Raw genomic sequence first — 27,921 nt, forward strand, 5'->3', positions numbered from 1 at the left:
GGTCAGTCACTGCTGTGTGTCCAAAATGCTACAAAGGAATCGCAAGACTAAATGTGCCTAGAATATATTTCTTTCTTGACAATATAAATGTAGCACTGATGTGAGAGCAGTATCATATTAAATCTTGAACAAACTAATATAATATGCTAGCTTGTGTCGATTTTAATTGGATTAAACTGAAGGAAGAGCTCACAATGACACAAGAAATCAAAAATGATCTTGGCTACTATCATTATAGCATGACAAAGCCATAGCCATGACAAATTGGGACGATAAAAATCATCTGCATGGTTTAATAGGCTCGAGGGCAATTATTAAATCTGAAAAAGGTGTTCGATCTGAGTAAGCTGAATATGTAAACTGCAGTATTTCAATTAGAACTAGTCAGCTGATGGCTGATGGAAGACAAAATAGCCTGATTCACATGGTGAAAGTCTCTATAGAATTTTTTGTTGATTTTTTTTCCCCAAACAGAGTGGTCCTTATATCCTTTCCTTCATGTGAAAGGTTAGAAGATCAGGAACCACTACAAAGTCCACACTATCAATAGTGTCAATAGTCTCTACATGGGTCCTACTGGTAACAAGTGTCTGTTATTCCCTGACGAGTCTGCACTGTTCACTAATAAAGATGTGCCCTCAGTGGATCCAGCCTTTTCAGTATCTGGATGGAGAGCCAGTATAGGTGGAGGATGATCCCCGCTTCTTTCTGGCTCCTCCCCGAGTCTGTCCACAGCCTCAGCTGTGGCTTTAGCGCACTCCTCCTTCATGATTCGCTGGTGCTCCTGTTTGAGCTCCTGGTAGGAGCGTGAGAACATGTGGAAGATGGAGGTGGCAGGGAAAGCCATGATGAGGATGCCGCTCAGGATGCTGCTGAGCGCCACCACCTGACCGGGGATGCTACGCGGCACCATGTCGCCATACCCTACTGTCGTCATGGAGATAATGGCCCACCAGTAGGTGGCGGGGATGCTGCTGAAGTCCTGATCGCCACTTAGTTCACTCTCCGCCAGGTGCACAAGTGGCGAGAAGAGTGTCACGGCTACACACAAGAAGAGAAGCAGAAGGCCAAACTCACGCGTGCTTCGGCGCACGGTCAGTCCCAGAGTCTGCAGACCCAGTGAGTGCCGTGCTAGCCGCATCACGTATAAAATGCGCAGTGCTCGCAGCATTCGCAATACCAGGCCCAGCTTGTCCAGGTAGCCCTTGCCTGTGGATGAGCGTTCTTGGTCTATCCCCGTCTCTTCCTCGTCTTCATCCACAGCCAGGGAAACGTAGTAGGGCAAGATGGCCATGGCGTCGATGATATTGAGTGGTCCTCGTAGGAACTCCAGCTTGCTGCGTGCCTGCAGGAAGCGTAACACAAACTCCAGCGAAAACCACGCCACGCACACGGTCTCCACGATGAACATGTGGTAGCACTTCTGAGAGCACTCACCCTGAAAAAGGAAAGAAAGAAAGAGCTTTAATTCCTACTATTAATTATGCTTCACCTAAATGTAATTGGGTTCAATTAAACACAAGGAGAATCTTTAAAAGGGTCCACTGATTTGAATGTGAATTAGTGAGAGTGGCAAAGGTATTTGCGAGGAGAGATAACATTTAGACAACACAGCTGAGGTCAGAAAAGCAGGATGTGTCGCTGAGAGAAAGAGTGGAGAGATAAGATGAGATAGACATCGAATCATTAAAGAAACGGCTTTGTTTACTTTCGGCATTGAAGTCACTTTAAACGATAAGTCTAGTCGAATCAATTAATTATCCCGGGTCAAAGGTACATCCGCTTTACTGTGGGAGAGAATACAGAAGATAAACAGATTACTGTGCCCTCTAACTGCCCTCTCCTGAGAAAGCCAAGTAAAGACTGAAACCATTCAATCAATCTTTCCGCTCTCATCTTTTGTTCATTTTCTCTCGCACTTGCTTCCTTCTCAATTCAATTCAGCCTAATTTTCTCACCTTGTTCTGCAACACTTCAGAAGCGAATTCGTTGGCGGTAAGAAGGACGCTGTGCATGTGAATGAAGCCTGGCACCTTCCCTAATGCTGATTGTCAATTTCTCTGTGCTAATGCACTTAAAATGACCTTATCTCCATGACTGTTGTTTCAAGAAATGTCAATGACATCTCTTTCCATCCATGAGGATCATTCAACTACTGCTTCAATCACCATGGTGTCTACATGCTTGTCCTTGTCCTTTATAAAAAGGCAAAAATCTTCAGAAATGGCAAACGTATTAGGGATGGGACAAAGAATCGACTCCTTTTGATGTTTTGTGATTTAGTATTCATTTATGCACAACACATTTATATTTATCTTAATACACTTAGAGAACACTTTATTAGGGACACCTGTACACCTACTAATTCATGTAAATATCTAATCAGCCAATCGTTTGGCGGCAGTGCAATGCTTAAAATCATGCAGATATGGGCCAACAGCTTCGTTCACATCAACCATCAGAATGGGGAAAATGTGATATCTGTGATTTTGACCGTGGCGTGATTGTTGGTGCCAGAGGGGCTGGTTTGAGTATTTCTATAACTGCTGATCTTCTGGGATTTACACACCCAACAGTCTCTCGAGTTGGTGCAAAAAAAAAGAAAAAAAAAACATTTGGTGAGTGGCAGTTCTGCGGACAGAAACACCTTGTTGATGAGGGAGGTCAACGGAGAATGGTCAGACTGGTTCGAGCTGACAGAAAAGCTACAGTAACTCAGATAACAGATAACCATTCTGTACAATTGTGGTGAGCAGAAAAGCATCTCGGAATGCTCAACACATCGAACCTTGAGGTGGAAGAGCTACAACAGCAGAAGACCACATCAGGTTCCACTTCAGTCACCGAAGAACAGAACAGCTGCACTGAGCACATGTTCACCAATACTGGACAGTTAAAGACTGGAAAAATGTAGCTTGGTCTGATGAATCTTGACTTCTGCTGAGGCACACAGATGTTAGGGTCAGAATTTGGCATCAACAGCGTGAATCCATAGACCAAACCTGTCTTGTGTCAACAGTCCCGGCTGGTGGAGGTGGTGTAATGGTGTTTTCTTGGCACAGTGTTTTTTGAGCCCATTAATACCAGTCAATCATCACTTGCTACAACCAACGTCACAATGCCACAGTCTATTTGAATATTGTTGCTGACCATGTGCATCACTTCATGACCACAATTTGCCATCTTCTAATAGCTACTTCCTGTATGATAATTCACCATGTCACAAAGCAAAAGTCATCTCAAAATGGATTCATGAATAAGACAGTGAGTTCAGTGTTCTTCAGTGGCCTTCCTAGTCACCGGACCTGAATCCTGTAGAACAGCTTTGGGATGTGGTAGACTGGGAGATTCACAGCATGAAAGTGCACCTGAAAAATCTGCAGGAATTGTGTGATGCAATCAAGTCAACATGGACCAGAATCTTAAAAGAATGTTTCCAACATCTTGTGGAATCCATGCCACAAAGACCTGAAGCTATTTTGAGAGCAAAGGGAGACCCTTCCCAGTATTAGTATAGTGTTCCTAAGTAAGGGTAGGAACACTAAGGGTATATCCCAGTAAGGCTATATTACATTAACATAATTATATAAAAAAATTATATTGACATATTTGAGTGTGTGTGTTTTTCATTTCTGACAAAGACAAAGAAAGAGCATGCTGTGCTGCAATTATTATCTTTTCTTTTCATTTCATTTGAATCACACAATCACACTAACATTAAGCCTAGTGTTCTTCATGATGGATGAAAATCATATCATAATGGAAGCTTATAGAAATAAAAATTTAAATGCATCAGGATCTATAAAAAATGGTTTATATCATGTAATCATAAAACTGCATAATAGCATCTCGGCACTCTCGATCAAAATCTAATCGGAATCTAAGGTGCCTACAGATTTCAACCCCTAGAGTAGATTACTGCAATCATGAGTTTGTAATAAATGTCACCATAAAACAGCACAGAAGATTATAATAAGAGGATATACTTTTGTCGTTAAGTGTTTGACAGAAGACAGCAATACGGCACGGTCTTTGTGCCTAAAATGAGCAGTTGGCTTGTGTGACCATGAATGATCATGTTATCTTTAAAACAGATACAGAGGAATGATTTAAGTATCTAAAATCCACCACGTAGCCCTGTTGAGTGGAATTACACAATTGTTTTTTCCTTTTATTGGTATTTAAAATGGTAAAAGCTTTAGCTTTGAAGCTCTACAGTGAATATTCCACAAAAAATGCCAATGTATGAGGCATATTGTATACTGCTTTAATAAAGAAGGCACAATGAAGAACACAAACTATTCAAACATTCAAAAATATTAACATATCCATCATTTTTCGTTTAAAGTGCCAGGGCAGGGCAGCTTATTTCTCGGTGCTATCGTCGCTGTATGTTTGATAATTTGACTCATTCTGAGGCGATGTTTTTTCTCCCACTTGCTCGATTTAGGCCAATTCAAACGGGATGTTTTTCTGAAGTCTTTTTTTCTTTGCAGAGCCTGAGATGTGCATCACATACAGCAGTAACGTTCCCAAGCATTTCAATCCATACCAGTTGTGTTAGAAGCATGCTGTGCTGCAATTATTATCTTTTCTTTTCATTTCATTTGAATCACACAATCACACTTTCTATATGCTGAGACATAACTTGCACTTAGTTTGTATGTACAGCCAAACACAACTATTATTAGCTCCACAGTCCAGATGATCCTTTGGCTATGCATGGGTAAAGACATGGGTAAAATCAAAACAAAAAAAAACAATTTAATTCAATAGCGCCTTTAAAAAAACACAATACTCAGTAGGCGGACATCTTAAAATGAAACTGTGCTTTAAATAATTGTCTATTAATACACTAGCCAAAAAGGTTTGGCCTTAGATGTATACCTAAAAAAAAAAAAAAAAAAAAAAAAAAAAGTCAGTCTTGATCTTATTATTCTGATTATTCTTAGGACCCAGCCAAAATCACACACACGCACACTAAGTACTAAGGTCAGATGCTAACCCCTCTCCTCAACAGATAATGAAGCCAATGGATTGCCATTTTCTTGTAATTTTCATTGTCATTTCCTGTAATTATTGTCTAATACATGGGTTCACCTGTTGAGGACACAGCAAAGGCTTGCTGTGTCATTGTAATAAGCTAATAATAAAAGAAAAACTAACAGAGGAAAACAGAATGTGCAAATGGATTTTTAATCAGTTTTTAAAAAAAAGGCGCTGCTGTGGTTTTGCCTCTCTATCTCTGTTGAAACGTAAACTTGCAAGTTACTTGCGGTGTTATTTTTTTGTGTTTTGTGCTTCGGCAGTGCCCCTCTGTGCAGATGAATCTGATGGTTTGAGGTATTCGTATGGGTTGTATATTAAATCCAATGCTTGAATACTTGAGGTGGCGGCGGATACGGTTTAATTGGAGTAGAGGTGAATTGCTCTCTCTCATAGCTAGCAGAAAATAAGTACGATTTACCGCAAAGACCATAGCAAACCAAACAAACAAAAAAAAACCCAACAACATAGGAAACTCGATATCTAGCTGAATCAAGCGAACAAATGCGGTAATTTTAGCTAGTCACCTATTAAGCCACTGAAATGTCTTACTTGTTCAATAGAAAAAAAGCAACCTTTGCATCAGTCTTCAATGTTCGCCACCGCTCAAAAGCCATGCCGATATTTATTCTCATTTTAGCACGCGCTCTGTCGCTTTCCGTTTCCTACTGGAGGAAAATCATGTATTATTAAAGCTGCAGTACTGAATTTTGCCTCTCTATCTCCATCTCTGTTGAAACATAAACTTGCAAGTTATTTGCGGAGTTATTTATTTTTTTTACGAGCTTACGGGGTTTCTTGGTTTTGACAACAGCTGATTCCCTAGATACCAACAATGATTGGGTTTTAAACAATCCAAATTAAAGCAACCATCTAGATGGCAAGTTTAAATTCTAAGCAACTGTTGTAAGAACAAGCTACAAACACTCCACCATCCTCAGCACAAACACACATAGTATAGTAGCTCTTCTTTCTGTTTACGGATGTGACGTAACCACACAAAGGCGAATGACGTCAAACTGACGTTTCCCACGAAATCCGACCCGACAGCTCAAATTATAAATCATCAGGGTAAGGTAAGGAGACACTTTTGAACACTGATTTTTTTTTACATACTTGCTCAATAATTGATTTTTGTTCATTTTTAGCCAAAAATCTTTCATACTGCATAAATATGAATTCTATTACATTATTACATTTCCATAGTAATAGCTTCTACATGGACTTGTATGGCAGACATGCCACATAAACAGATTAAAAATGTGCAATAGTTGGTATTGTGAAGGTGTCTCTGAAAGCATTTTTGGAAGGAGTCTCCAGTGTCAGCACTTTGTAATAGTCAGAGATAAAGCTGTTCTGACACGGGAAAGTCTTCCGGATAGAGGGCTCTGTTGGAAGGCTGGGAAATATGAAGATATATTATTGATATTTTTATCAACTATGTCACACACACACACACACTTTTCTAAGATATTGGAGGTATCGTGATATGTTTTTATCACTTTTTTTTGTTAAAGCCCCATTGTGATGTATTCCTTACATATCATACAAGCTTAATGCATAGTGTTGGTGTGTGTGAGAAAGCGAGAGAGAGAGAGAGAGAGAGAGAAAGAGAGAGAGAGAGAGCTCATGTAAAGTGTACAGTATATGGGAGTACCACTGCAGAACAGAGAGAATAGTCTTCCATACAAAACTGAACTAATGAAATGAAGTAGCCTGCAAATGTGGTGCTGGAGGACAGCGTTCAGTGGGATGAATAATTGGAGGAATGCTGCAATTCAGAAGCAAATGCTTGCTTCTTTTTCTAACAATCACAGAGCAGCTTGTTTCATCTCACTGCACAACAAACTGATTAATACTGCCTAAATCAGCTGTGTGACTGACAACGAGAAAGCAAACTTGCTGGCAATTATGCAGAGAAAGAAAGAGAATAAACACAGCAAAGCAAACATATTATTAATGACAAGAATCATTATTTGTACGAACACCAGAGATAGAGGTTGGTGCATGTCCCCAGTGGAAATGACTTATCTCTGCTCAACCATGTACAGTTTCCTTATGTTCAGAGCAAGACTTTTTGTGCATGCAAAATTCACTCACAGTGCAGTGAACTGATGATGATCAATGCCAGGTGCTTTTTCTTTTTTTTGGTTTAATGGGTTGCCTAAAGTAGGAATCAGTGCACAAGAGGAAGAAACAGAAAATGAAATTCTGTGTGCAAGTGTGCATATTTGTGTGAGACAGTGAGAGACAACGAGAGAGAGAGAGAGAGAGAGAGAGAGATAGATAGAGATTCACAAAGAGAGAACTGCACGTTCCTCACTGAGGTAAAATGCAAGCACAGGGCTTCTCACTGCATGAAGCAGCACACACATGGACTTTCATTTCATAATCAAAATCATAAATAAGCTACTCAACAATATCTAAAGATAGACTTCCTCTCACACACTTAGTATATCACTCACCAATCATCCCCAATGCCTATTATCCTTTACCTCCCTCTTTTTCTCTCATTCAAATATCTGTCCTGTGCAAACATGCCCTGCCAGACCTGCATTATTTGGATCTGCCTAGAAAAACCAAAGTCAGGAAATAGTTTAGGTCAGCATATTGCTTTTTGTTGCTTTCTAATCCTCGCACTCTGCTGGAAAGCTGGCTGAAAGGTAAGTGGGGAGGGGGGGGGTCTGGGCAATCAGTCAGGATGTTGCTTCTCTAATACATACACAGTGCAGTGAATAACCTTAAGGTCATGGTGTAATTTTAGACAAAGAAAATAGAAAGTCTAAGCCCTCAGTCCCTATCTAAAACAAGCAGAACAGAGACACATCTAACCTAAGATATAACAGTTCTCTCTCCTAACACACACACACGCGCACACAGACACACGCACACACGAACAATATTCTGCTTCATCCCAAACTGAAAGCCTTAATCTGTGTAATCCTGCAAAATGCAGGGCATTATCTCCCTGTCTTATCTCCTAAATGATGCTTTATAACAGAATGAAGCTCCTCTCACTCCAGTGCATTAAAGTTCATAACCCTAAAGTCCATAACCCTCTCTGTTCATCCACAGAGAGACACTTAAGTCGCTTTGCTTTATAGAAAGAATGTATAGTATGTCATGCAAGCAATGAGGAAATACTTACAATTTCTAAAATTGTACATGTTCGTGTGCATCTTTGTGTGTGGACTCATGGCACGTTTCTTTCCATCAGGAGATCTTTTAACAGGAAAGGTATTTCGAAAATCCTAAATGTGACTGAAATGTAATGTTTAAAATGATTGCCATCAATCAATTACCTAAAACAAAACCACAACAAGAGTGGTTGCTCTTAAACTACAAACACTGACTCTTCATATGCAATAAAAAGGGGCTGAAAATGTTTTTTGTGGGTAAACCATAGCCTACAAACCTAAAACCATGCCATTGTGGATTTTTTCCTATAACAACACAGTCTGTTGTGTTTTAGTATTTACATATATATATTTAATACATTTAAAGTGTGCCATCAGTACATTAAGCACTGTATTGCATGTCTTAGCATACTAAAAGCAGCAGTGGGCAAAGTACTAAGAAATTGCACTTAAGTGAAAGTCCAGTGAATGTGTCAAAATCTTACTCAATTAAAAGTGAAGTATACAGATAGAAATGTACTCAAGTGATAGTTGCTACTTTTAAATGTAAGTAAAAAAAACACAAAACTATAGAACTGATGAAATTATGTTAATGTCATGGTTTCATTTGAAAAGAAACTTTTTAAAAGAAACCTGTACATATCTGTTCCTATACTTTTGTTCACATAAACACTTGGAAATAAAAGCTGAAATCCTAAACTCTCATCTCATATCCATCTTTTGATCTCAAACCCAAATGTCTTTGGTGTATAGCACAAACAAATGGATCGGCCTTGCCGTTCCAATAGTTTCGGAGTGGACTGTATATGCTGAACACTTTACTTTTCTACAGCATGATTTTGGGAGCCTGGTTAGTCTTGCCAGCTTTATTTATACTGCACATTTATAGACAACAAATTATGCAGCACACAAAAGTTATTTGAGTAAACCTGTCTGAAATCTCTTCTACAAATAAAAGTGTATAATGCATTATAAATGTTGCATCATACTGGATTACAAGTTGCTCACATAAAAATCTTTTTACTTGGTAAAAAAAGTTTACTTGGCATGTAGTGTACTTTCTCATTAAATACACTCAGAACTGCACATATATCAAAGGTAGCAGGATTGTGTTTTCACTGCAGTCAAACCTCAACCAAGAGAGGAAATATTCCAGAGTGAGTCAAACACACTAAACATTACATATCTGAAAGCACCCTGAGACCATAGAGAATATTAAATATACACGTCAATCTCGCCTCCTCCTTCTCAGCTGCCCTGACAGTGCACAGTGCTGTGAAAAAGTTTTTTTTTTATTTGCCCCATCCTCTTTCACTTACTTCTAGGACTAGGACTTACTCCTATGCTTTGGATCATTGTCTTGCTGCATAATCCAGTTGCACTTGAGTTTCAACTTACGGACTGAAGACCGGACATTCTCCTTTAGGATTTTCTGGTAGAGAGCAGAATTCATGTTTCCCTAGATTATTGCAAGTTGCCCAGGCCCTGAAGCAGCAAAGCATCCCCACACCATCACACTTCCTCCACCATGCTTTACTGTAGGTATGATGTTCTTTTTCTTGAATTCTGTGTTTGGTTTACACCAGATTTAACGAGACCCCTGTCTTCCAAACAGTTCTACTTTCGACTCATCAATCTACAGAACATTCTCCCATATGTTTGAGGATTATAAAAGTGTGTTTTGGCAAAATTCAGACGAGCCTTAATGTTCTTCTGAGTTAGCAGTTGTTTTCGCCTTGCCTTTCTTCCATGGATGCCATTTTTGCCCAGTATCTTTCTGATTGTGGAGTCATGAACAGTGACCTTTATTGATGATGCAAGACAGGCCTGTAGGTCCATTGATGTTGTCCTTGGGTATTTTATGACTTCCTGGATGAATAGTTGCTATGCTCTTCTAGGAATTTTGGAAGGTCTACTACTTCTGGGAAAGTTCACTACTGTGCCAAGTTTTTGGGATGAGAGAAGAATGAGAGCGCAGTGAGTTCACGTAGAAAGTAGGTCCACCTCATTGTGCTTATTGTTTACCTGTTCGATTACCCAGCAGCAGGAGCAACCTTAACCCGAGCTCTCACTCACATTAACAAACACCAAAGATGCCATTTCAGGTTCATACTGATTCATCTACAGCTCTTGGGGTTGTGACTCCACTGTGCTGAAAAGAAGTGTCTACAAAGACTTTTGTGAAAATGCTGGCAGGATTTTGATGAAAGAGTCATTGACATTTCACAGCAAAAGAATAAGAAACGACTTCAAACACAAGTGGGTCCTCATTTTATGAGAAACTTATGCAGTTAAGGCAGGCTGCTGAGGTGAGTTTATTGTTAATCACTGTTTAAAATTGCTTAGCTCTGTGAACATAAGGTGATTTACAGCCAATTTAATCAGTGTAGAGCTGCACTGACTCCTCATTAACTTTCAGTGGCTGACATATGAAAGTTGATTAAAAAGTTATTTAATGGCAACTAGGTGGCATTAAATAAAATAAAAAACAAATGAGACAAATAACAAAGAATGTTCTGAAATGCTGTGAAAGTGGTCTGTAAATGTGCTCTGTAGCTCTCTGAAATAGTGTGATTGCGTCATCAGTACTAGTTCATACTGTTGCAGAGCTGCCATGTCTGGCGAAAAGAGCTGTATTATGATGAACTGTGTGTGTGTGTGTGTGTGTGTGCTCACAAATACATGCATGTCTTTTGATGTGTGTTTTGCCTGAAGACAATGCCTCGGGGTTCAAAGTGCTATAGGAAGCAAAGCTGACCTTCACACACTTTACATACACAAACACAATAATGAATAGATCCTGACGGAGAATTATGAATTATTGGTAGTGGTTAGCATGTTTGCCTCGCACCTCCGGGGTTGGGGGATCGAATCCTGCCTCCGTCCTGTGTGTGGAGCATGCAGGTTCTCCCCGTTCTTCAGGGGTTTCCTCTCTGGTATTCCAGTTTCCTCCCCTAGTCCAAAGACATGTGCTGTAGGCTGTTTGGCCTTTCCAAATTGTCCATAGTGTATGAGTGTATATGTAATTGTGCCCTGCGATGGGTTGGCATGTGTCCCTCACTTCCCTGGGCCCCGAGTTCCCTGGGATAGGCTCCAGGCTCCCCCATGACCCTGTGTAGGATAAGCGGTATGGGAAATGGATGGATGGAAGAATTATTGGTATCAGCATAAATCATGTCAGTTAAGCACTGATAAACCATCTTTATAATTTGGGTAGGATAACTACATTAACGAATATTATATAAGGTTCTGAACAACAATCAAACTCACTGCAGGCATGAGAGGGGTGCAAATTTATGAGTAATGCTAGTATTATTGTTTTCTGCTGTTTTCTGCAAACTAATGGCAGACTGATGAAATTTTTCGAGTAAAATCATTCATGTTACTTCCTACATATTAAGCAAGAAATCAAACATGGCAGGGTGTTTGTTATAGGAACATAAATTGATGATTAACCTACTGTCCACTGTGTACTGTGTGTACTGAGGCAGGTGGTGTGATGGGAGGTTCTGCTGTTTATTTGAAAATGAGATATTATCCATTGTACAGTATCACCAAAGCCCTGTAAATGTATTGTTGTCTGTTTAGTCTCTGTCCATACAATTATATCACAATTATATTATAATTATAAATATATATAATTAAATTTTTAGCTCGTCCAAATTGTCATATCGGTTAGCCCATGAACGAATCCGCATGCAAAACACAGGACACTTTCTGCAGTCTTCAACATCTAACAAACAGGATCAGTAACATTATGTTTGGTCCAGTGGCTCAGCCTGAGTGCTCGGTGTGCTTAAATGTGTCTCTTATGCCACATTACTGTAAATTCCATTAGCCAGGTTCAAGTCCTGAGCACATCAACAGCTTCTTCATGATGCAGTACATGTCCTTCTGTGGTGATTTAAATGTATGTTATCTTAATGAACTATCCATCAATAGCCAAGTCTATCCTAGTGATTTAGTGATTTAGTGATTATTCTCATGTGGTCGCCATCTTTGGGACTGAATTTCTGGCTCTGCTGCATGATATGAATGTAAGTAGGGGTGAAAGATGGCTATTTTTTCCTCAGCTTTCTCCGGAAGTCATCAGGCCATGATCCTTATGCAGTTCCCTTATGTAGTCCCCAAAAGTGCTGCTGAAAACATACCAATTTTTTTTCATATATATATATATATATAATATATAAAAAAAAGAGAGAGAGAGAGAGAGAGAGAGAGAGAAGCAGTTTCTCTGATCTGGAGAGTGCATCAAAACATTAAAGAGCACAGAAACCTAGTGGCTCTTCCTGTCTGGTGAGTAAAGGAACTCAGGGTTTCATGTGGGTTTCATGAGAAGGAGAAAAGCTCTGTCAGTATCAGCTAACAAACTAGCTTTTGCTAATGATAGCCATACTTGCTGCTGAGATAAACTTCCCGGGTGTTTCATAATGTAGCAAGCTAGCTAAATATAGCTTTGAGACAGCATGATTGCTACACTGCTGCTAGTTGACGATGTATGTAATTAGGTGTATCAGGGCAGTCAACTATCAATATATATTAATTTTAGACTCCTCAGATATAGAAACCGATGCAGTCAGCTCTGATTATACAGCGTGATGCCACATCAAATGCAAGGATAGCCAGTGCTAATGCAAAGGAAATGGTTTAAGTGGTATTGTCAGTTGCAAGAGCTGAGAGTGTAGAGAGAGAGAGGGAGAGAGAGAGAGAGAGAGAGAGAGACAGAGAGACAGAGAGAGAGGCAGCAGACTCCATTCTAGTAAAGTTGACACAGGTGATGAGACAGACTATGACTGTAATACAGTATGTAAGAACTATTTGTCATATCTACCTACATATTTTTTTTCTTCCTTCACCACCCTGTTCACTATAATTAGCCAAGTAGTCCTACAGTTAATCCTGAGGATAGTCGCAGCTCAGCTGGTGGGATGTTTTTCTTACATCGCCTCTAAACCTAGTGTGTTCCAGAGAGCATCAGGAGCGCTAGCTAAATAACTGTTTTCAAATCCAGATTAAAAACATACTTGGCCTATTCCTAAACTTCAAACTTAAGTTTGTTAAATATCCTTCAGGGTCACAGGGAACTTTGGAGCCTATCCCATAGAGCATCGGGTACAAGCCAGGGTACACCCTGGATGGGGTGTCAACCCATCGCAGGGCACACTCACATACACATTCACACACCCACTCATATACTACGGACACATTGGGTACAGTTAATACATTAGTGCTATATTCAGAGTTGAGTTAAGTGTGTATTGCATTGCACACATCAGATTTCATACCTCATATGTAACTATAACCTCATGGGCTACTCAGAAATTCTTAAACAGGTCAATACTTATCTCATGAACTAAACTTTATATGCCACAGTGATTCTTGCAATAATATAATGAACAGTGAGTGACCTGTAACCACAATGGATACCTGCTTTTTAGCTTATCTATTAAACTGTGGACATGTGGGTAAAGCAAAAACCATCCAAAACATGGACCTAGTTCATTCATTTTAAAACATAAAAAGGCTAAATGAAAGCATTAAAGATACAGTAATTTTTTTGTATTTCTTACCAGTACAAATAACCTGGAAAAATAGATAGAACATGATTAAAAGTATAATGGGTTATGCCAATGCCTCAGAACAAGTGTATTATGTGGCTGAGAAAACCCATTTGAAACACTGGCTTATGGTCCAGATTATTCATTTGTGTTTGGATGAGTCTCTTGTGAGTTGTTTTACAGACACTCGCTAATGCCCCTTCACTTTACCCACATCTCAGGTGGAAATCAGCAAGCACCCAGCACAGCTTGATAATTCTCCTATGAGTGAAAAAAATAAAATAAAATAATGCAGTAACAATTTCTGCATAGGTCTGTAACTTCTGGCAAGGTTCACTAGTGTGCAGAGTTTTTCCATTTAGTGATAATGACTCTCACTGTAGTTCTTTGGAGTCCCAGAGCCTTTGAAATAGCCTTGTATCCCTTCCCAGACTGCTGTATTTCAATCACCTTCTTCCTCATCATTTATGGAATTTCTTTCTTGGCATAGTGTGTTACTGTGTAAGACCTTTTAACCGACTTTATGCTGTTGAAAAGTTATATTGAAGTATTGATTTGAATGAACAGGGTTTGCAGTAATCAGGCCTGGTTGCGCTTGGTCCAGCTGAACCCCAATATGAATGCAGTGTCATAGATTTGGGGAATTAGTAACTATGTGGGGAATACACTTTCGCACAGGCCCAGCTGGTACTGAAAAAATATAATTTAAAAACTATATTTTGTGTTTACTCAGGTTGCCTTTGTTTTAGCTTAAGATTTTGTGTCAATTTCTGAAACTACTGTATTTAGTAGGAGATATACACAAAAACAGAAGAAATCAGGACTGTACCTTATTAAAACAAGACAGCACTGTATTAAAACAGAGCGATTCTCAATTGTGCAAACAGTCACGCTCTTTCCTCTATTATACAGAGTAATAGAAAGTGCCCTGCATAAGGGAGTGGAGGGATGAGAGAAGAATGAGAGCGCACAATGAGAAGAAGTTGACATAGAAAGCAGGTCCATCTCATTGTGCTTACTGTTTATCTGTTCAATTAACCAGCAGCGGGAGCAACCTTAACCCGAGCTCTCACTCAAATTAACATACACAAAAGATAGGAAAAAAAAAAACTAGATGCCATTTCAGGTACAGCACCATCCTCTTGGGGTTGTGACTCCACTTCCATTTTCTATTGACCAGTTTTGTTTTTTTAACCTGATTTAGTGATTGTGGTGTAGACACAACTGAAAAACTCTTATCTGAAGAACTATACATACAAGAAAAATCTGGAAACCTCAGTGTTGTGAACGACACACAGGTAATTTTTAATAATCTCAACAGACCCTTCAGTTTAATGACTGTGTAACCCAAATCTGAATACGAGGAACATTCGCTGAGTAAATATTGACTTAATTGTTGAACTTAAGTTGCATGTTCTTTAAAGCACTTTTAGTGCGCAAAGTGAAGACTGATATATAAAAAAGGTTATTGTTTTGATTATGTATATGTTCATTTTTTTCTGTTATATAATTAAAAAAGCGGAACTTTAATATATTCTAGATTCATTGCACATAAAGTGAAATATTTCAGGCCTTTTTTTTTATTGTTTTAATCTTGATGATTACGGCTTACAGCTCATGGAAATCAAAAATCCAGTATCTCATGAAGCAATTTTATTGAAGCCAATAATTCTGCAGCTGACTGTATGAATTGTTTCCTTGTACATCCAAAAGATTTTTTTCTCCAGACTGGAACAAAGAGACGCTACAGAACAGGTAGTTTGCTTGAAAGTGCAAAGTGAACATGAACATAGAAAGTGTGCAGCAGAAGAAATGAAGGAAATAACAGACCAAAAGGGTGAGTGGTTAGAGGATGAAAGCAGAGGAAGAGGGAGAATTTCCCTCTCAGACGAACAGAGAAATCTAAAAAGACCCGTTTATTCTGGCACACTGTGTCAATTTAATGTGTGAAAAGCCCACCGGAGAGAAAAGGACAGACAATAATAAAAACACACCTTCAAATATTGTGACATTGGACTGTTGATGAATGTGTCAGAGTGAGTTATTATTAAAGGAATGAATAATAAGAATGCCAGGCAAAAGATAAAGCAAGTCAGAAGTAGAGAAAGCTGAATTTATATATATATATATATATATATATATATATATATATATATATATATATATATATATATATATATATATATAAACATGAATATATTGAATATATGTAGAATTTGAAGATTTCTTTGTCCCTATACTGTGTCTATACTGATTATTATAATAATTATATTATTATATATCTATACTGAGTATTATAAAATTCCATGTTCTTTTAATAGATGATATATTTCACAGAAATCCTGTGTGTGTGTGTGTGTGTGTGTGTGTGTGTGTGTGTGTGTGTGTGTGTGTGTGTGTGTGTGTGTGCGCACATCATTACAGCAATGTGTAATAGCAGGAGTGGAGACTAAAGGGAATAAAGTTGAAGCACATAGCATCAGATACTTTTGTTCACTCATCTGACTCACTCTTCTTTGTAACCCAATTTACCGAGTTGCAGACAATCAGAGCTGCACACACACGTCAAAGTAATTGGTAAAGGGTCTTATTGGCAAAGGGCACTTATATAGTGCTTTTTAACCTTAGCGGTGCTACAAAGCACTTTACACTGTTTCTCATTCACACACACACTGCCATGCAAGGTGCTAGCTTGCCATTGGGAGCAACTTGGGGTTCAGTGTCTTGCCAAAGGACACTTCGGCATGTGGAGTTAACCAGAAAAAAAAAAAAAAAAAAAAAAAGCAACAGTGAGTGAACAACAACCTAACAGAAATTCCAAATCAGAAGGTATTCGGACTTGGAGAACTATTAGTCTCATAGTCTCGTACACAAGAAAGGAAACAAATACTGCTCATAAAAGAACTATTATTCAGTTAATAATATTAATAATATAACCAAATGTATTAATAATGATAAGCAGTACAGATAGAGAAGATATGTAATGTCTTAATATTGGTTAAATTAATGAGCAAAAATATGATCATTCTGTAATTTTGTTAAACATAAGAATGAATAAAATAATTCTAAAAATAAGATAAATGAAAAATACATGCCCAATAAAAACTCTACAGGATCTTGAGTGTGTGCATGTGTGTGTGTGTGTGTGTGTGTGTGTAAACAGCTTGGAGTCAAGGGAGACCAGTGATGTGACTGAAGCAGTGCTTGTGTTTGTAATTAAATCAGTAAACAGCACAAATCCAGAATCTGAGCTGACAGTTCCACCATGATGCAAAAGTCCGAAAGTCAAGATATGTGGAAACCCATCATATCTTAAAGGGAAGAGAAGTGCATCTTTCCTTCCAGTTTTATACATAATCAATACTTCTCTCCTTTATTTTACCTTCATTAAATTAACTTTCCACGTTATCTCTACTTATTGCTCTCTCTCTCTCTCTCTATCTCTGCATAAAGCATATAGTATACAGTTGACGCCAAAACTTTACATACACCTTGGATAAAGATATCCAAGCTCAGTTCTTCACAACACCACACATTTCATGTTTACCATACATCTCTTTTGGCAGGTCAATTACGGCATCTACTTTGTTCACATCATACGTCATTTTAAAGCACTCAATTAGAGGGCATATTGATTCCAGCGTTAATTCACGCTATCAGAAATCCAGAATTAAGTCAAAAGTTGACAGCCAACAAGTTGGCTGTCTATTTAAACAGTCTGGAAGATTTCAGAGAATTAGGAGTACACCTGTGACTGTAAAAGGGCTTACCTTTAGAGTCAGTGCCTTTTTGCCCTTCATACCATGGGAAAGTCCAAGCAACTCAGCCAAGACCTCAGGAAAAAACATGATGGACCGCCAATGAAGTCCAGCTCCTCCTTAGCAGCAATTTACAAACAACTGAAGGTACCACAAGCATCTGTACAAACAACTGTGTGCAAATACAACATTTTTGAGACCACACTAACACTCCATTATTTACAACATTTGTTCATGATTTTATTTATTTTTACACTCTTGAAACGGCACACTTTTCCTGTTAGTTTCACTGTAGTTCCTGAAAACACCATACAGTAGTACTTGCTGAATAATATGCCTCTAAATTGCTAACTAAATAGGTCTGGACCTTTAAAGGATTGAATTACAGGAGTAAATGTAATGTATGTACAATCTAATGTTACATTACGTTTCTAAAAGCTTTGCTGTTTGCGCCAATGATATGAGTGCTGCAAGCAATACTGGTTTTCTGTGAACGGCTTCTGGTTACTGCATTTCGCACACAATGAGATTTTAAGTTTACTACCTTCAGTAAAAGAATCCAAATTAGTTCACAGTCAATTATGTTTTCAATTTAACACACTTATTGGGCTAGAGCAGCATTTTGGATGGTCTGGGCATCCTATAACACCTTCATCATGGACCTTTCACTCCTTTATTTCAGCCAGAGGAACCAAATTTACACCCACTGCTTGGAAGAGGGAACGACTGCCAGCGAGAGAGAAAGAGTAGTGAGAAAACAGGGGATGGGAGGGTGCTAACGATCAGATCCTAAAGGACACTCCGGTACAGGTCATTACTCCTTGCCTGTCTCACCTATACTTTATATACCTATATACCGTATACAGTACTGTGCAAAATAAATGCTGTAGAGCAAAGATGCCTTCAAAAATAATGAAATTAAATGTTTCTCCATTTGAAAAAATACTATAAAGAACAGTAAACAGTATTCAATGAAACAAAGGCAATATTTGGTGTGACGACACTTTGCTTTAAAAAAAAAAAGGTAGTCTCAGGTAGAATTTGTGCAGTTTTATAAGGAAATGAGCTGTAAGTTTTACTGAGCATCTTGCAGAACCAGCCACGGTTCTTCTGGAGACTTTGACTGTCGGACTTGCTTCTTATTTTTGAAAGTAAAGAAAAGTAGATAAGTCATGCAGGACAGCACTGCTAGCATCTATCTGAGAGGAATATAAGCACTGCTTTTGCACAGGTGTGCTTGCACTATTTCTGTCTGAGTGTTTAAAATTTGAACAGTACTGCAGACACTGGCTGTCTAACGCAAGCATTTCAAATAGCTTTGATTAATGTCCAGGGAAGTCATTACAGAGGAAAAACGAGTCCTTTTCAAGCACAGCTATTTCAGGGTGGAAAAAAAAAGAGATAAAAATGCCTGACTCTGCACTGCAGCTGAGTTCAGTTTTCTAACACTTCTCCACTTATTACTACACATGACTCACTGTACCTGACATTATAAACGGGAATAAATTCTAACCTACACTAAACAGAATCATTCTCTGGTATTGTCCCTTCCAATAAATACAGCAAAAATAAACCTACGTGACTAAGCCGGTTTCTGGGGTTTTTTTTTTTTAAATAACTTTCGACATCTATTGTAAATCCAAATGTCAAGCTTTAGAAGTGTCAGCAAAATGCAAAGATCCAATAATGAGCAAGTACTGAGGATGATACTGCACTGAAATGCTGTATCCTTATAAGATCATGTTTGCCATGTTGTCAAATACAATCCACTGACGTATTTCATGCCATCAAAGTATATTATGTTGACTGATATGACACAGACCTTGCATGGGAAGCGTACTGTATTTATCATGTTTCTGAAGTTTCTGGTAAGTTGTTCAACGGAAGCTTGCAGAGAACCTGCTACGAAGTGAGATGCATTTTATTAACAATCCAAATAAGAAGGTAAAGTCGTGTTCAGAAATCAGGCAGGGGTCAATCGATTAGACAAACAGACCAATGGAGGATGAACCAAGTTAAAAACGTCAGAGTCAAACTGAGAATAACAACACAGAGACCAAAGGTGCGTCTCAATCAGCTCCCTAGTTCAGTAGTCAGGGCACTGATCAGACAGTCCGCCATTTTAAGAGCTGTCTCAATCGCCAAATCCTTCCAGTGCACTGGAACATTTGCTCCCTAAAAAATTCCACAATACACTGCAAAAACCAAGGAGAATCGATGTGCACTATGTTCCCTTACTGGAAATGATGTCATGTTTCTGAAGACTTTCAGCTTGAAAAAAATGTCAGACAAACTCTCAGCCAACTTCCATCTACAAATGTAAGTAGCTTGTTATTGAATTATTACTAACACTAACAATTTTGAACTTAATTTAACATTCTATATATGGTTTGTTTGAGTCTAATGCCTTTTAAGCTGTTAATGATTTAAAAAAAAAAATCAAAAATCCACTAGCTAGCCTTCGATCCTGCTTGCAGTACCATGACAGAAACGCATGCGATTAAGTGAACAAATGTATATGACACATAAAACTTAAAAAAAAAAATTGTGTTTGGGTTTTTATAGTGACTGATGACGAAATTAGAAGGTTCATTCGTTCATCACTTGCGATGGAAGTTTTGAAAAGACAAACCATTTCATCATAAACACATCATTAGACAGGTTGTGAACACAATCTAGTGAACATTTAAAAATAATATTCGGCTGAAGTGTTGCAAGGATATGTTACAAAACAATCAAAGTATTTTTCATAATGTGCATTAAACAGCATTAAAAAATAATGACAGAAAGATATCGGTCCTGCTTGTTGTTTATAAATGCCAGTGGTTATGTATTACAAAGCGAGTGTGTAATCATGTCACCGGGAAATTGAGTTATCAGCGTCCCGGTGTGTGAGCCAGGGTCCTTACAAGTGCCCGAAGTCGTGTACATGATATACTGATTCACGAGCTAGGGAGCTAGGGATCTGATGGTTCCCGGATCGATGGTGGATTTGGATGTCTGTGTAGTTACTGTGAGGATGTCAGGTATCATGTCAGTATCAGAAATCGGATGTATATATATATATATATATATATATATATATATATGTCTACAGCTCATATATCTACAGTATTGTGCAAAAGTCTGAGGAAATACAATAAAGCAAAGATGACTTTATCCATCCACCCATTTTCTGTACTGTTTATTAGGGATGGGCAATATCTTATGGTTTGCGATATACCGGTAGAAATTCTCACCACAATAAGCATGACAAGATAAGAACGATAAAGCCTAGTTGATGACGTATTTCTGTGTGCGACCCATTCCCAGCTCACGTGCACAGCGAAAACGAGTATGGTGGAAGGTGGACGTGAAGCTGAGGAGGAGTTTGTCGCTAAACGAGGAGCTACCTCTACAATCTGGAACTGGTTTGGTTACAGAAAATCAGTTTTATTTTTAGATTAATGTTTGTGTTTCTGAGGCTCTCAAGATCACAGCTATCACTTGTAGTTAAAAACAGTGGTGCACGGTACTATATTTATATCATCACTGATATCGTTATCGCAATAAATACCAGAAAATATTGTGATATAGTTTTCAGTCCATATCGTCCATCCCTACTGTTTATCCTATACAGAGTTGTGGAGCCTGGAGCCTATCCCAGAGTACTCAGGGCACGAGGCAGGGGACACCCTGGATCGGGGGCCAGCCCATTGCATGGCATAATGGCACATACATTCACACACTACGGACAATCTGGTAATGCCAATCAGCCTACGACACATGTCTTTGGACCTGGGGAGGAAACCAGAGTACCGGAAGATGACTTTATGTTTTACGTGAAAAAATCTTCTAGCAGTCAATAGCAAAAAACAACACAAAGCCACTATTTGGTGTAACAACCCTTTACCTTTAAAAAAATGCATCAGGATCAGTCTCAGGTATACTTCATACAGTTTTGAGACCACTGGCTGGTCAGTTTTTCTATGCAGCTTGGAGAACCTGACTTAGTTCTTCTGGAGACTTTGACTGTCACACTTTGCACTTGTTTTTGCAGGTAATCCCTGACAGCCCTGCTTGTTACATCCTAAGAAAATTAGTGAAAAAGGAAAATATCACGAAATCTGACAGGCAGCCCTCACTGAGAGGCCCTCAAAACTCAGACCCACTGCAGCGTACTGCTGGGATCTGAGCCATGTTGCACACACTAATAAGCCTGTGGTCTGTTTTGCTTCACTCTGCTTATTCATCTTTCAGCTTGTAGCGAGTTTGCAAAGTCAAGAATCTGTTTACGCCCTGTAGATGGATGAGTTTACTCTGCTGCAGACATTTGCTGCCTTTTCTTCAAAGACCTCCTGCAGTTCCACTGCCTCGTTGGTTAAGCCCATAAAGACATGGCAACCGTTCATATACACCTCAAGCTGTTAGTGATCAGGCACTTACACAAATTGAACTGTACCCTGCCATAAAACAGTGTTAAACTGTCAAAACATTTTATTCTCATTCTATCTTTATTTATACCCGAGCGCAGTAGAATTCTTGATTCACGTGTTGATTCATTTTCTGTAACAGCAGCTCCGACACGAGTTCGGCAGCAAAACAATTCACATGGACTTGCATGGCGGATGCTCCGCATAAACTGATTTACAATTATTATTTTTTTCAAAAGCATCTGATTGTTGAAATGCTAATGTTTATTTAGTATTTTTGGAAGGAGTGTCTGCTTTGGAAGATATCAGAGCTTTGTAACCGTCAGAGGTGAAGCTGTTCCAGGCATTGGAAAATCATCAGGATGGAGGGTTATGTAGTTTCTCTGTAAAACTTTTTTAAAAAAAAATTATTATTAACTTCAAGAGAGAGAGGAAAAAAGAGAGGCTGGTGAAGGAACAGCTGTTTATATATAGTTGCTATAACTTGTTCTCCAAATGTTCCACAATATTAAATGTGAATAAAATATGGATAGATGTAAAAGTATGAATATTGTTAGTGCTGGCAATTGTTTTGGTATAAAAAGAATAAAATGTAGAAGAATAAAAAGGGATGTGCTGTTATTGGAAAATAATCAGCTTCTGGGTAGTAACAGAACACACCACCCCAGTGTTGATTATTTTCCTAGAACAGCACACCCCATTGTGTTTTATCCCTTATATTCCTTACAACACTAATTGTGTTGTAAATTACAGAAAGTACACAAACATTTTGTCAGCCACCAGGTTATACCAAATATGTAGTATAATGGACTAAATCACTGCAGAATGCTATAAAAAAAGAAATAGCAAATAATTTTTTACATCAATAATTAGCAATAAGTAGTGACATTTTGGAATAGTTTTTAAAAAGAATGTTTAACGTCAGGCCTTACCCATGGTTAGAGGAGGAAAATGATTATTTTTAGTTTTATTATCAGATACCAGCTGTTTATGCTTTCTTAAAATAGAGATTCTGCGAGTTTGCCAGAATTGAGCTACCGTGACATTAGATGGGTTTTCCCTGAACATCACACTAAAGGATAAAGGTTTGGGACGCTTTTGCTTACAGAGTGAAAGTAGTCACTGTCACTACACAAACAGAGATCAAAGGGTCAGTCATGTACACAGCATCCTGTTATCAGTGCACCCAAGCCCGATAAAAACACACACATACACACACACACACACACACACACACACAGACACAGAGGTGAACAGAGATGAATGAGACCCTCTAGTCACGTCAGTGACAATGACAAATGGCTATGTAATGGTGACTGAATGTGACAGCTCTACTGTTTCCATCAAGACCTGGATGGATGGTCACCCTATTCAAGTCATGGTCACTTTTGTGTGTACAATCTTCTTGTGTCGTATGCGCTTTTATACTATATAACATGCAGTTTTATCTGGTATGGTAGTTGTTTTTTGTTGTCACTGTTTTTGCTATTTTCCCTCCTGCATTCATATCATCAAAGCATCACGCTTTGTCTTGTCCTCCTTCTGTCTTAATGCAATGCTAAATCCAATACATATCTAAATGGTAAATGGCACACTTATATAGCGCTTTTATCCAAAGCGCTTTACACTGTGTCTCATTCACCCATTCACACACACACTCACACACCAATGGTAGCAGAGCTGCCATGCAAGGCACTAACTTGCCATCGGGAGCAAATTGGGGTTCGGTGTCTTGCCCAAGGACACTTCGGCATGTGGAGTCATGTGGGCCAGGAATCGAACCGCCAACCCTACAATTAGTGGACAACCCGTTCTACCACCTGAGCCACAGCCAAAATAAAAATATAGCCTAATTGCATACTGACCGGGCACAGTGGCTTAGTGGTTAGGGTAACGCCTCCAGGGTTGAGGGTTGATTCACGCCTCCAGCGTTGATTCCCGCTGCAGCCCTTTGTGTGTGGAGTTTGCATGTTCTCCCTGTGCTACAGAGGTTTCCTCCAGGTACTCCGGTTTCCTCCCCCAGTCCAAAGACAAGAACTGTAGGTTGATTGGCATATCCAGAAGTGTCCGTAGTGTGTGAATGTGTGTGTGATTGTGCCCTGCGATGGATTGGCACCCCATCCAGGGTGTCCCCTGCCTTGTGCCCCATGCTCCAGGTTAGGCTCCAGGATAGGCTCCAGGTTCCCCGTGACCCAGTAAGAATAAGCGGTACAGAAAATGGATGGATGGATGGATGGATGCATACTGACCTTCGTATTCTAAAAAAAAAATTTAAGCTCATTACCAGTTAAACTGCCTCTGTCCAGAAGGCAAGTGACAGAATGGTAATAAAATGTAATGCTATAGTAGGGTGAACTCTTATCAGTGTGGACAGCACAGGTGTTGTATTTACACACTTATAGGACTGCTCTTTTCTGCTACTTGTCCATTTTCTCATCTGCCCAAAAACGACTCAAACACTGATAACATTAACTACGTTTCTTAGTGGGCTGGATGAATGACATCGTTTTTGTACAGCCCTAGAAAAGACCACAACACTATCAATCAACACTTTAACCTTAGAGAACACCAACTCCAGATATTTGCTGGCTTGCTTTCTTGTAAAATGCAAATAATGCCACCTCATGCACAGTACAGTTCTTCCGGCCCATGTTCGGCATTAAAAGTTCATCGAAGCTCAAATGAACACCAATGGGAGCAGTGACTACTGGTATGTTTAGCCAATCAGATAAGGGCTTCACAAAGAAGGGATTTTAAACAAGCCACAATCAAATCCATGTAAATGTCATAGAAATCAGCAGCAACAACGAACAGCAGGCTGTAAGCAGACTCACGGTCTGAGCAAAGATTCTAGAAAGATTTTGTGCTAGATGCTTTGGTTCAGTTTATTCAACCAAGCCATGGTGAAACAAAGGAGAGAACTCTGAGGAAAGCAGTGCTGCCACAGTGATCACTGAGTTATCTTTGGAAACAATGGTGATCAGTGATTGGTCATTGGGAACAATTGTGATCAGTGGATGGTCACTGAGAACAATGGTGATCATTAACTGGTCTTTGGAAATAATGGTGATAATTTATTGGTCTTTGGAAACAAGGGTGAACAGTGACTGTTCATTGGGAACAATGGTGATAAGTGTTTGGACATTGGGAACAATGGTGATCAGTGGATGATCATTGGGAACAAAGGTGATCAGTGGTTAGTTATTGGGGACAACAGAGATTAGTGATTGGTCATTGGTACCAATGGTAATCGGTGATTTGTCAGTGGAAACAACAGTGTATCAAGTTAAGGACAGTTGCTAACATCTGCTCAAAAAGTCACTAGATTTTTCACTAGGCTCTTTTTGAAAATAAAATCTGGCAACACTGGGGGAAGTCAGCTTACACACTTAAAAAAAGAGATTACACAGGAATTTGGAGTTAGAAAAAGATTGACTGAACATTTAAGAGGACATTGTAGATGAATAATAAAAAAGGATCTAGAAATGCCTGTGACTGACACCCACTGAGAGAGAGTAAAACCATCTGGGTCTTGCAGATGAATGAGTCACAGTGTAAAACATGCCTATTGTTGGCACTTTGGTGAGTCGTGCCCTCCACTTGTCTTTTCTCTTGAACCGACATTCAGGGTAAGTGAATAAGTGATGCAGCTTAGATATGTGTGTGCATAAACTCTGAAAGCCTGCATGGTAATTTAACAGTGGAAAGGCCCAGGTTCCTCCTGCAGACCTGCTGTGTGCATACTGACATTCTGGAATCGTTCATTATGCGCTGCATGTGTTTGCTGACACTGTGGATGCCTCACTGGGCCAGTTCATTACTCTTTGGTATTTACTGACATTGGGGAGCACTGTCTGAACTTCCTTCATTATTTCCCACTAGGACTGGTGCGCATGCACGCCCACACAATTAGGAAGGAGCACAGTCACTGTATATAAATAGTAATGTGAGTTCTTGCTAATATATTAGTTATAGTAGTGTTTCTCCTAGATTTTATAGCCATGGAATGCACTTAACTGTAAAATAAATTTCACAGACCCTCACTAAGCAGATTTATTCCAATATTAGAGCCATAGAGCCTTTTATTTCAGAAATTTCCACCAACAGAACACATTAAGTTCAAGTTGACACTATTTATAGGCCTACTTGTTTTTGAATCAATGAGGGTTGGATCAGACTTATTCAATTCCAGATATAATATTTATAGTAATGGAAGGTTGTGATTTCCACCACTGTAACAAAATACACATTTTTTAAAAAACACAGACCCCCTGCCTATGCTACATGGAAGCCCCCGGACGACACTTTGGAAACCACAGGCTTAGAGGACTGATCAAATTTGATAAATTGAGTGAATCTGAAAATCAATACAATTACATTACATATGCAGGATACACATCTATTCACACCAAAAGAATGCAAACACAAAATAATATCATTTTTACGTTGTAAATATGAATGATAGTTTCAATAGTTAATCATTTATCTTGCTTGGAATTTAGATTAAATAGCCAACCGAACACAATAAAATGTTAAAATAAAACCTGACATTTTACCCTTTTTCTAATTTCTTATTTTTAACTTGAGCATGAGATTGAAAGAACGGAAAACAACATATTCGGTTTTTTTTTCGTTTTGGATTTGTAAATGAATAATAAAATAACAAGCCAATTTTTTTCATTTTCTGATATTTGGTTCTTGATTGAATATGAAAAGGACGAGTGATACACGGATTAACGTGAATTTAGGAGCCTGTATGTGAACCCATGATTGCAGTCAAACTGGAACAGCTAGTCTGAAATGTTGCCTTTGCGTGCAGACTCACCCTGTTCTCCTCCTCTCGCAGGTCGGGCATGGTGCTGATGCACAGGCTGACGACAGTGACGGCCACCATAAGCACTGAGAAACAGGCAAACAACTTCCCTGGCAGACCTGACTGAGGGTTTTCCACCATGTCCCTGAGGCGACTCATGAACCTGTGGTAGCATGTGTCATCCTGTGGGGGGTGCTGCTGAGAACTGCGTCCCCTGAACTCGTCCTGCTTGCGACGTTCCTGTTCAGCCACCTCCTCGAGGCGCATGTACATTTTGCGCTTGCAGCAGCGCTCCATGCATGCCGTCTCTATTCCCCAGTAGGTCAGCTCATCATGCAGCGAGAGCGCACATGTCTCACGCAGCATCCGCAGCTTACCCGCTGCTAGGAAGTTTAAGATGACACGGAAAGCGCTGGGGCTGCGGTCAAAGAAGAACTCGTGGCGTGCCTCATCATAGTCGTCACACACACCAGCGATCTCCTCAGGGCTCCTGCATGTTCGCAGCTTGCCCAGACGTGTCATTGGGAACTGCTCCAATGTGCTCCATGGCAGCGTGTAGCGGTTTCCCCCTACGTTGATGAGTGCCTGTAGCGCGTGATCCACGGATAGCAAATCCTCAGGCCGGCGTAAGAGGCGTGCACGCTGGTAATACACACCTTTGATTGTCTCTGTTTCAGGGATCTCAGTGAAGATGCGGTCCAAGCTACTGTCATCACTGACAGACAGGTTGCTAAAATCATGGTTGGTGTTGCTGATGATGGGCATGGTGGCATTTAGATGAGAAGCTGGTCAACAGATGACGAACCGTCTTCTGAGGGGAAATTAGCTGATGGGAATTTCTGCGTTCATCTGAGAAACAGCACTGAGGGTCCCAGAGGATGTAGTATCACAGGGGACTTCTGCAGTAAGCCTCATTTAATCACTGCAAGAGACAAGTGGGAATAAAAAACTGCAAGTTACTGTTGAAACACAAAATGGCTCTATTTAACACAATAGAGCAACTCGACTTTATCTTTTAGCTATTTCTGGAGGTTTTATACAGTATTATAAAAGATATAATGACCCAAACAAACACATTTGGATTTGGATTAAGGCATCGATCATAGAGAAACAATTCAGGACTTTTTTCCCCACTAGGATCCCAGGAACACAATGCAAAACCATTACGAAAACTATCAAGTTTTAAAAAGTGCACCA

The 27,921-nt window shown here is 39.3% G+C and overlaps 1 protein-coding gene across 1 annotated transcript; it reads right to left on the bottom strand.

Annotated features, from left to right (window-relative positions):
* kcng4a (potassium voltage-gated channel, subfamily G, member 4a) lies at positions 1–27,560 on the bottom strand. Its single transcript, XM_053622840.1, has 2 exons — positions 26,737–27,560; positions 1–1,438 (listed from the first exon to the last, which is right to left on the bottom strand). The coding sequence occupies exons 1-2, from the start codon at positions 27,487–27,489 to the stop codon at positions 563–565; spliced, it is 1,629 nt and encodes a 542-aa protein (XP_053478815.1). The 5' UTR covers positions 27,490–27,560; the 3' UTR covers positions 1–562.
* Between the last annotated feature and the right edge of the window lie 361 nt (positions 27,561–27,921).

This window comes from Ictalurus furcatus, chromosome 4 (genome assembly GCF_023375685.1).
Source record: "Ictalurus furcatus strain D&B chromosome 4, Billie_1.0, whole genome shotgun sequence".
Classification (NCBI taxonomy): Eukaryota; Metazoa; Chordata; class Actinopteri; order Siluriformes; family Ictaluridae; genus Ictalurus; species Ictalurus furcatus.

Coding starts and splice junctions, on each gene's coding strand:
- kcng4a (XM_053622840.1), bottom strand. CDS start 27,489: ATGCCCATCATCAGCAACACCAACCATGATTTTAGCAACCTGTCTGTC. Junction 1,439..26,736: donor TGCGAGAGGAGGAGAACAGG/GTGAGTCTGCAC, acceptor TTCCTTTTTCAG/GGTGAGTGCTCTCAGAAGTG.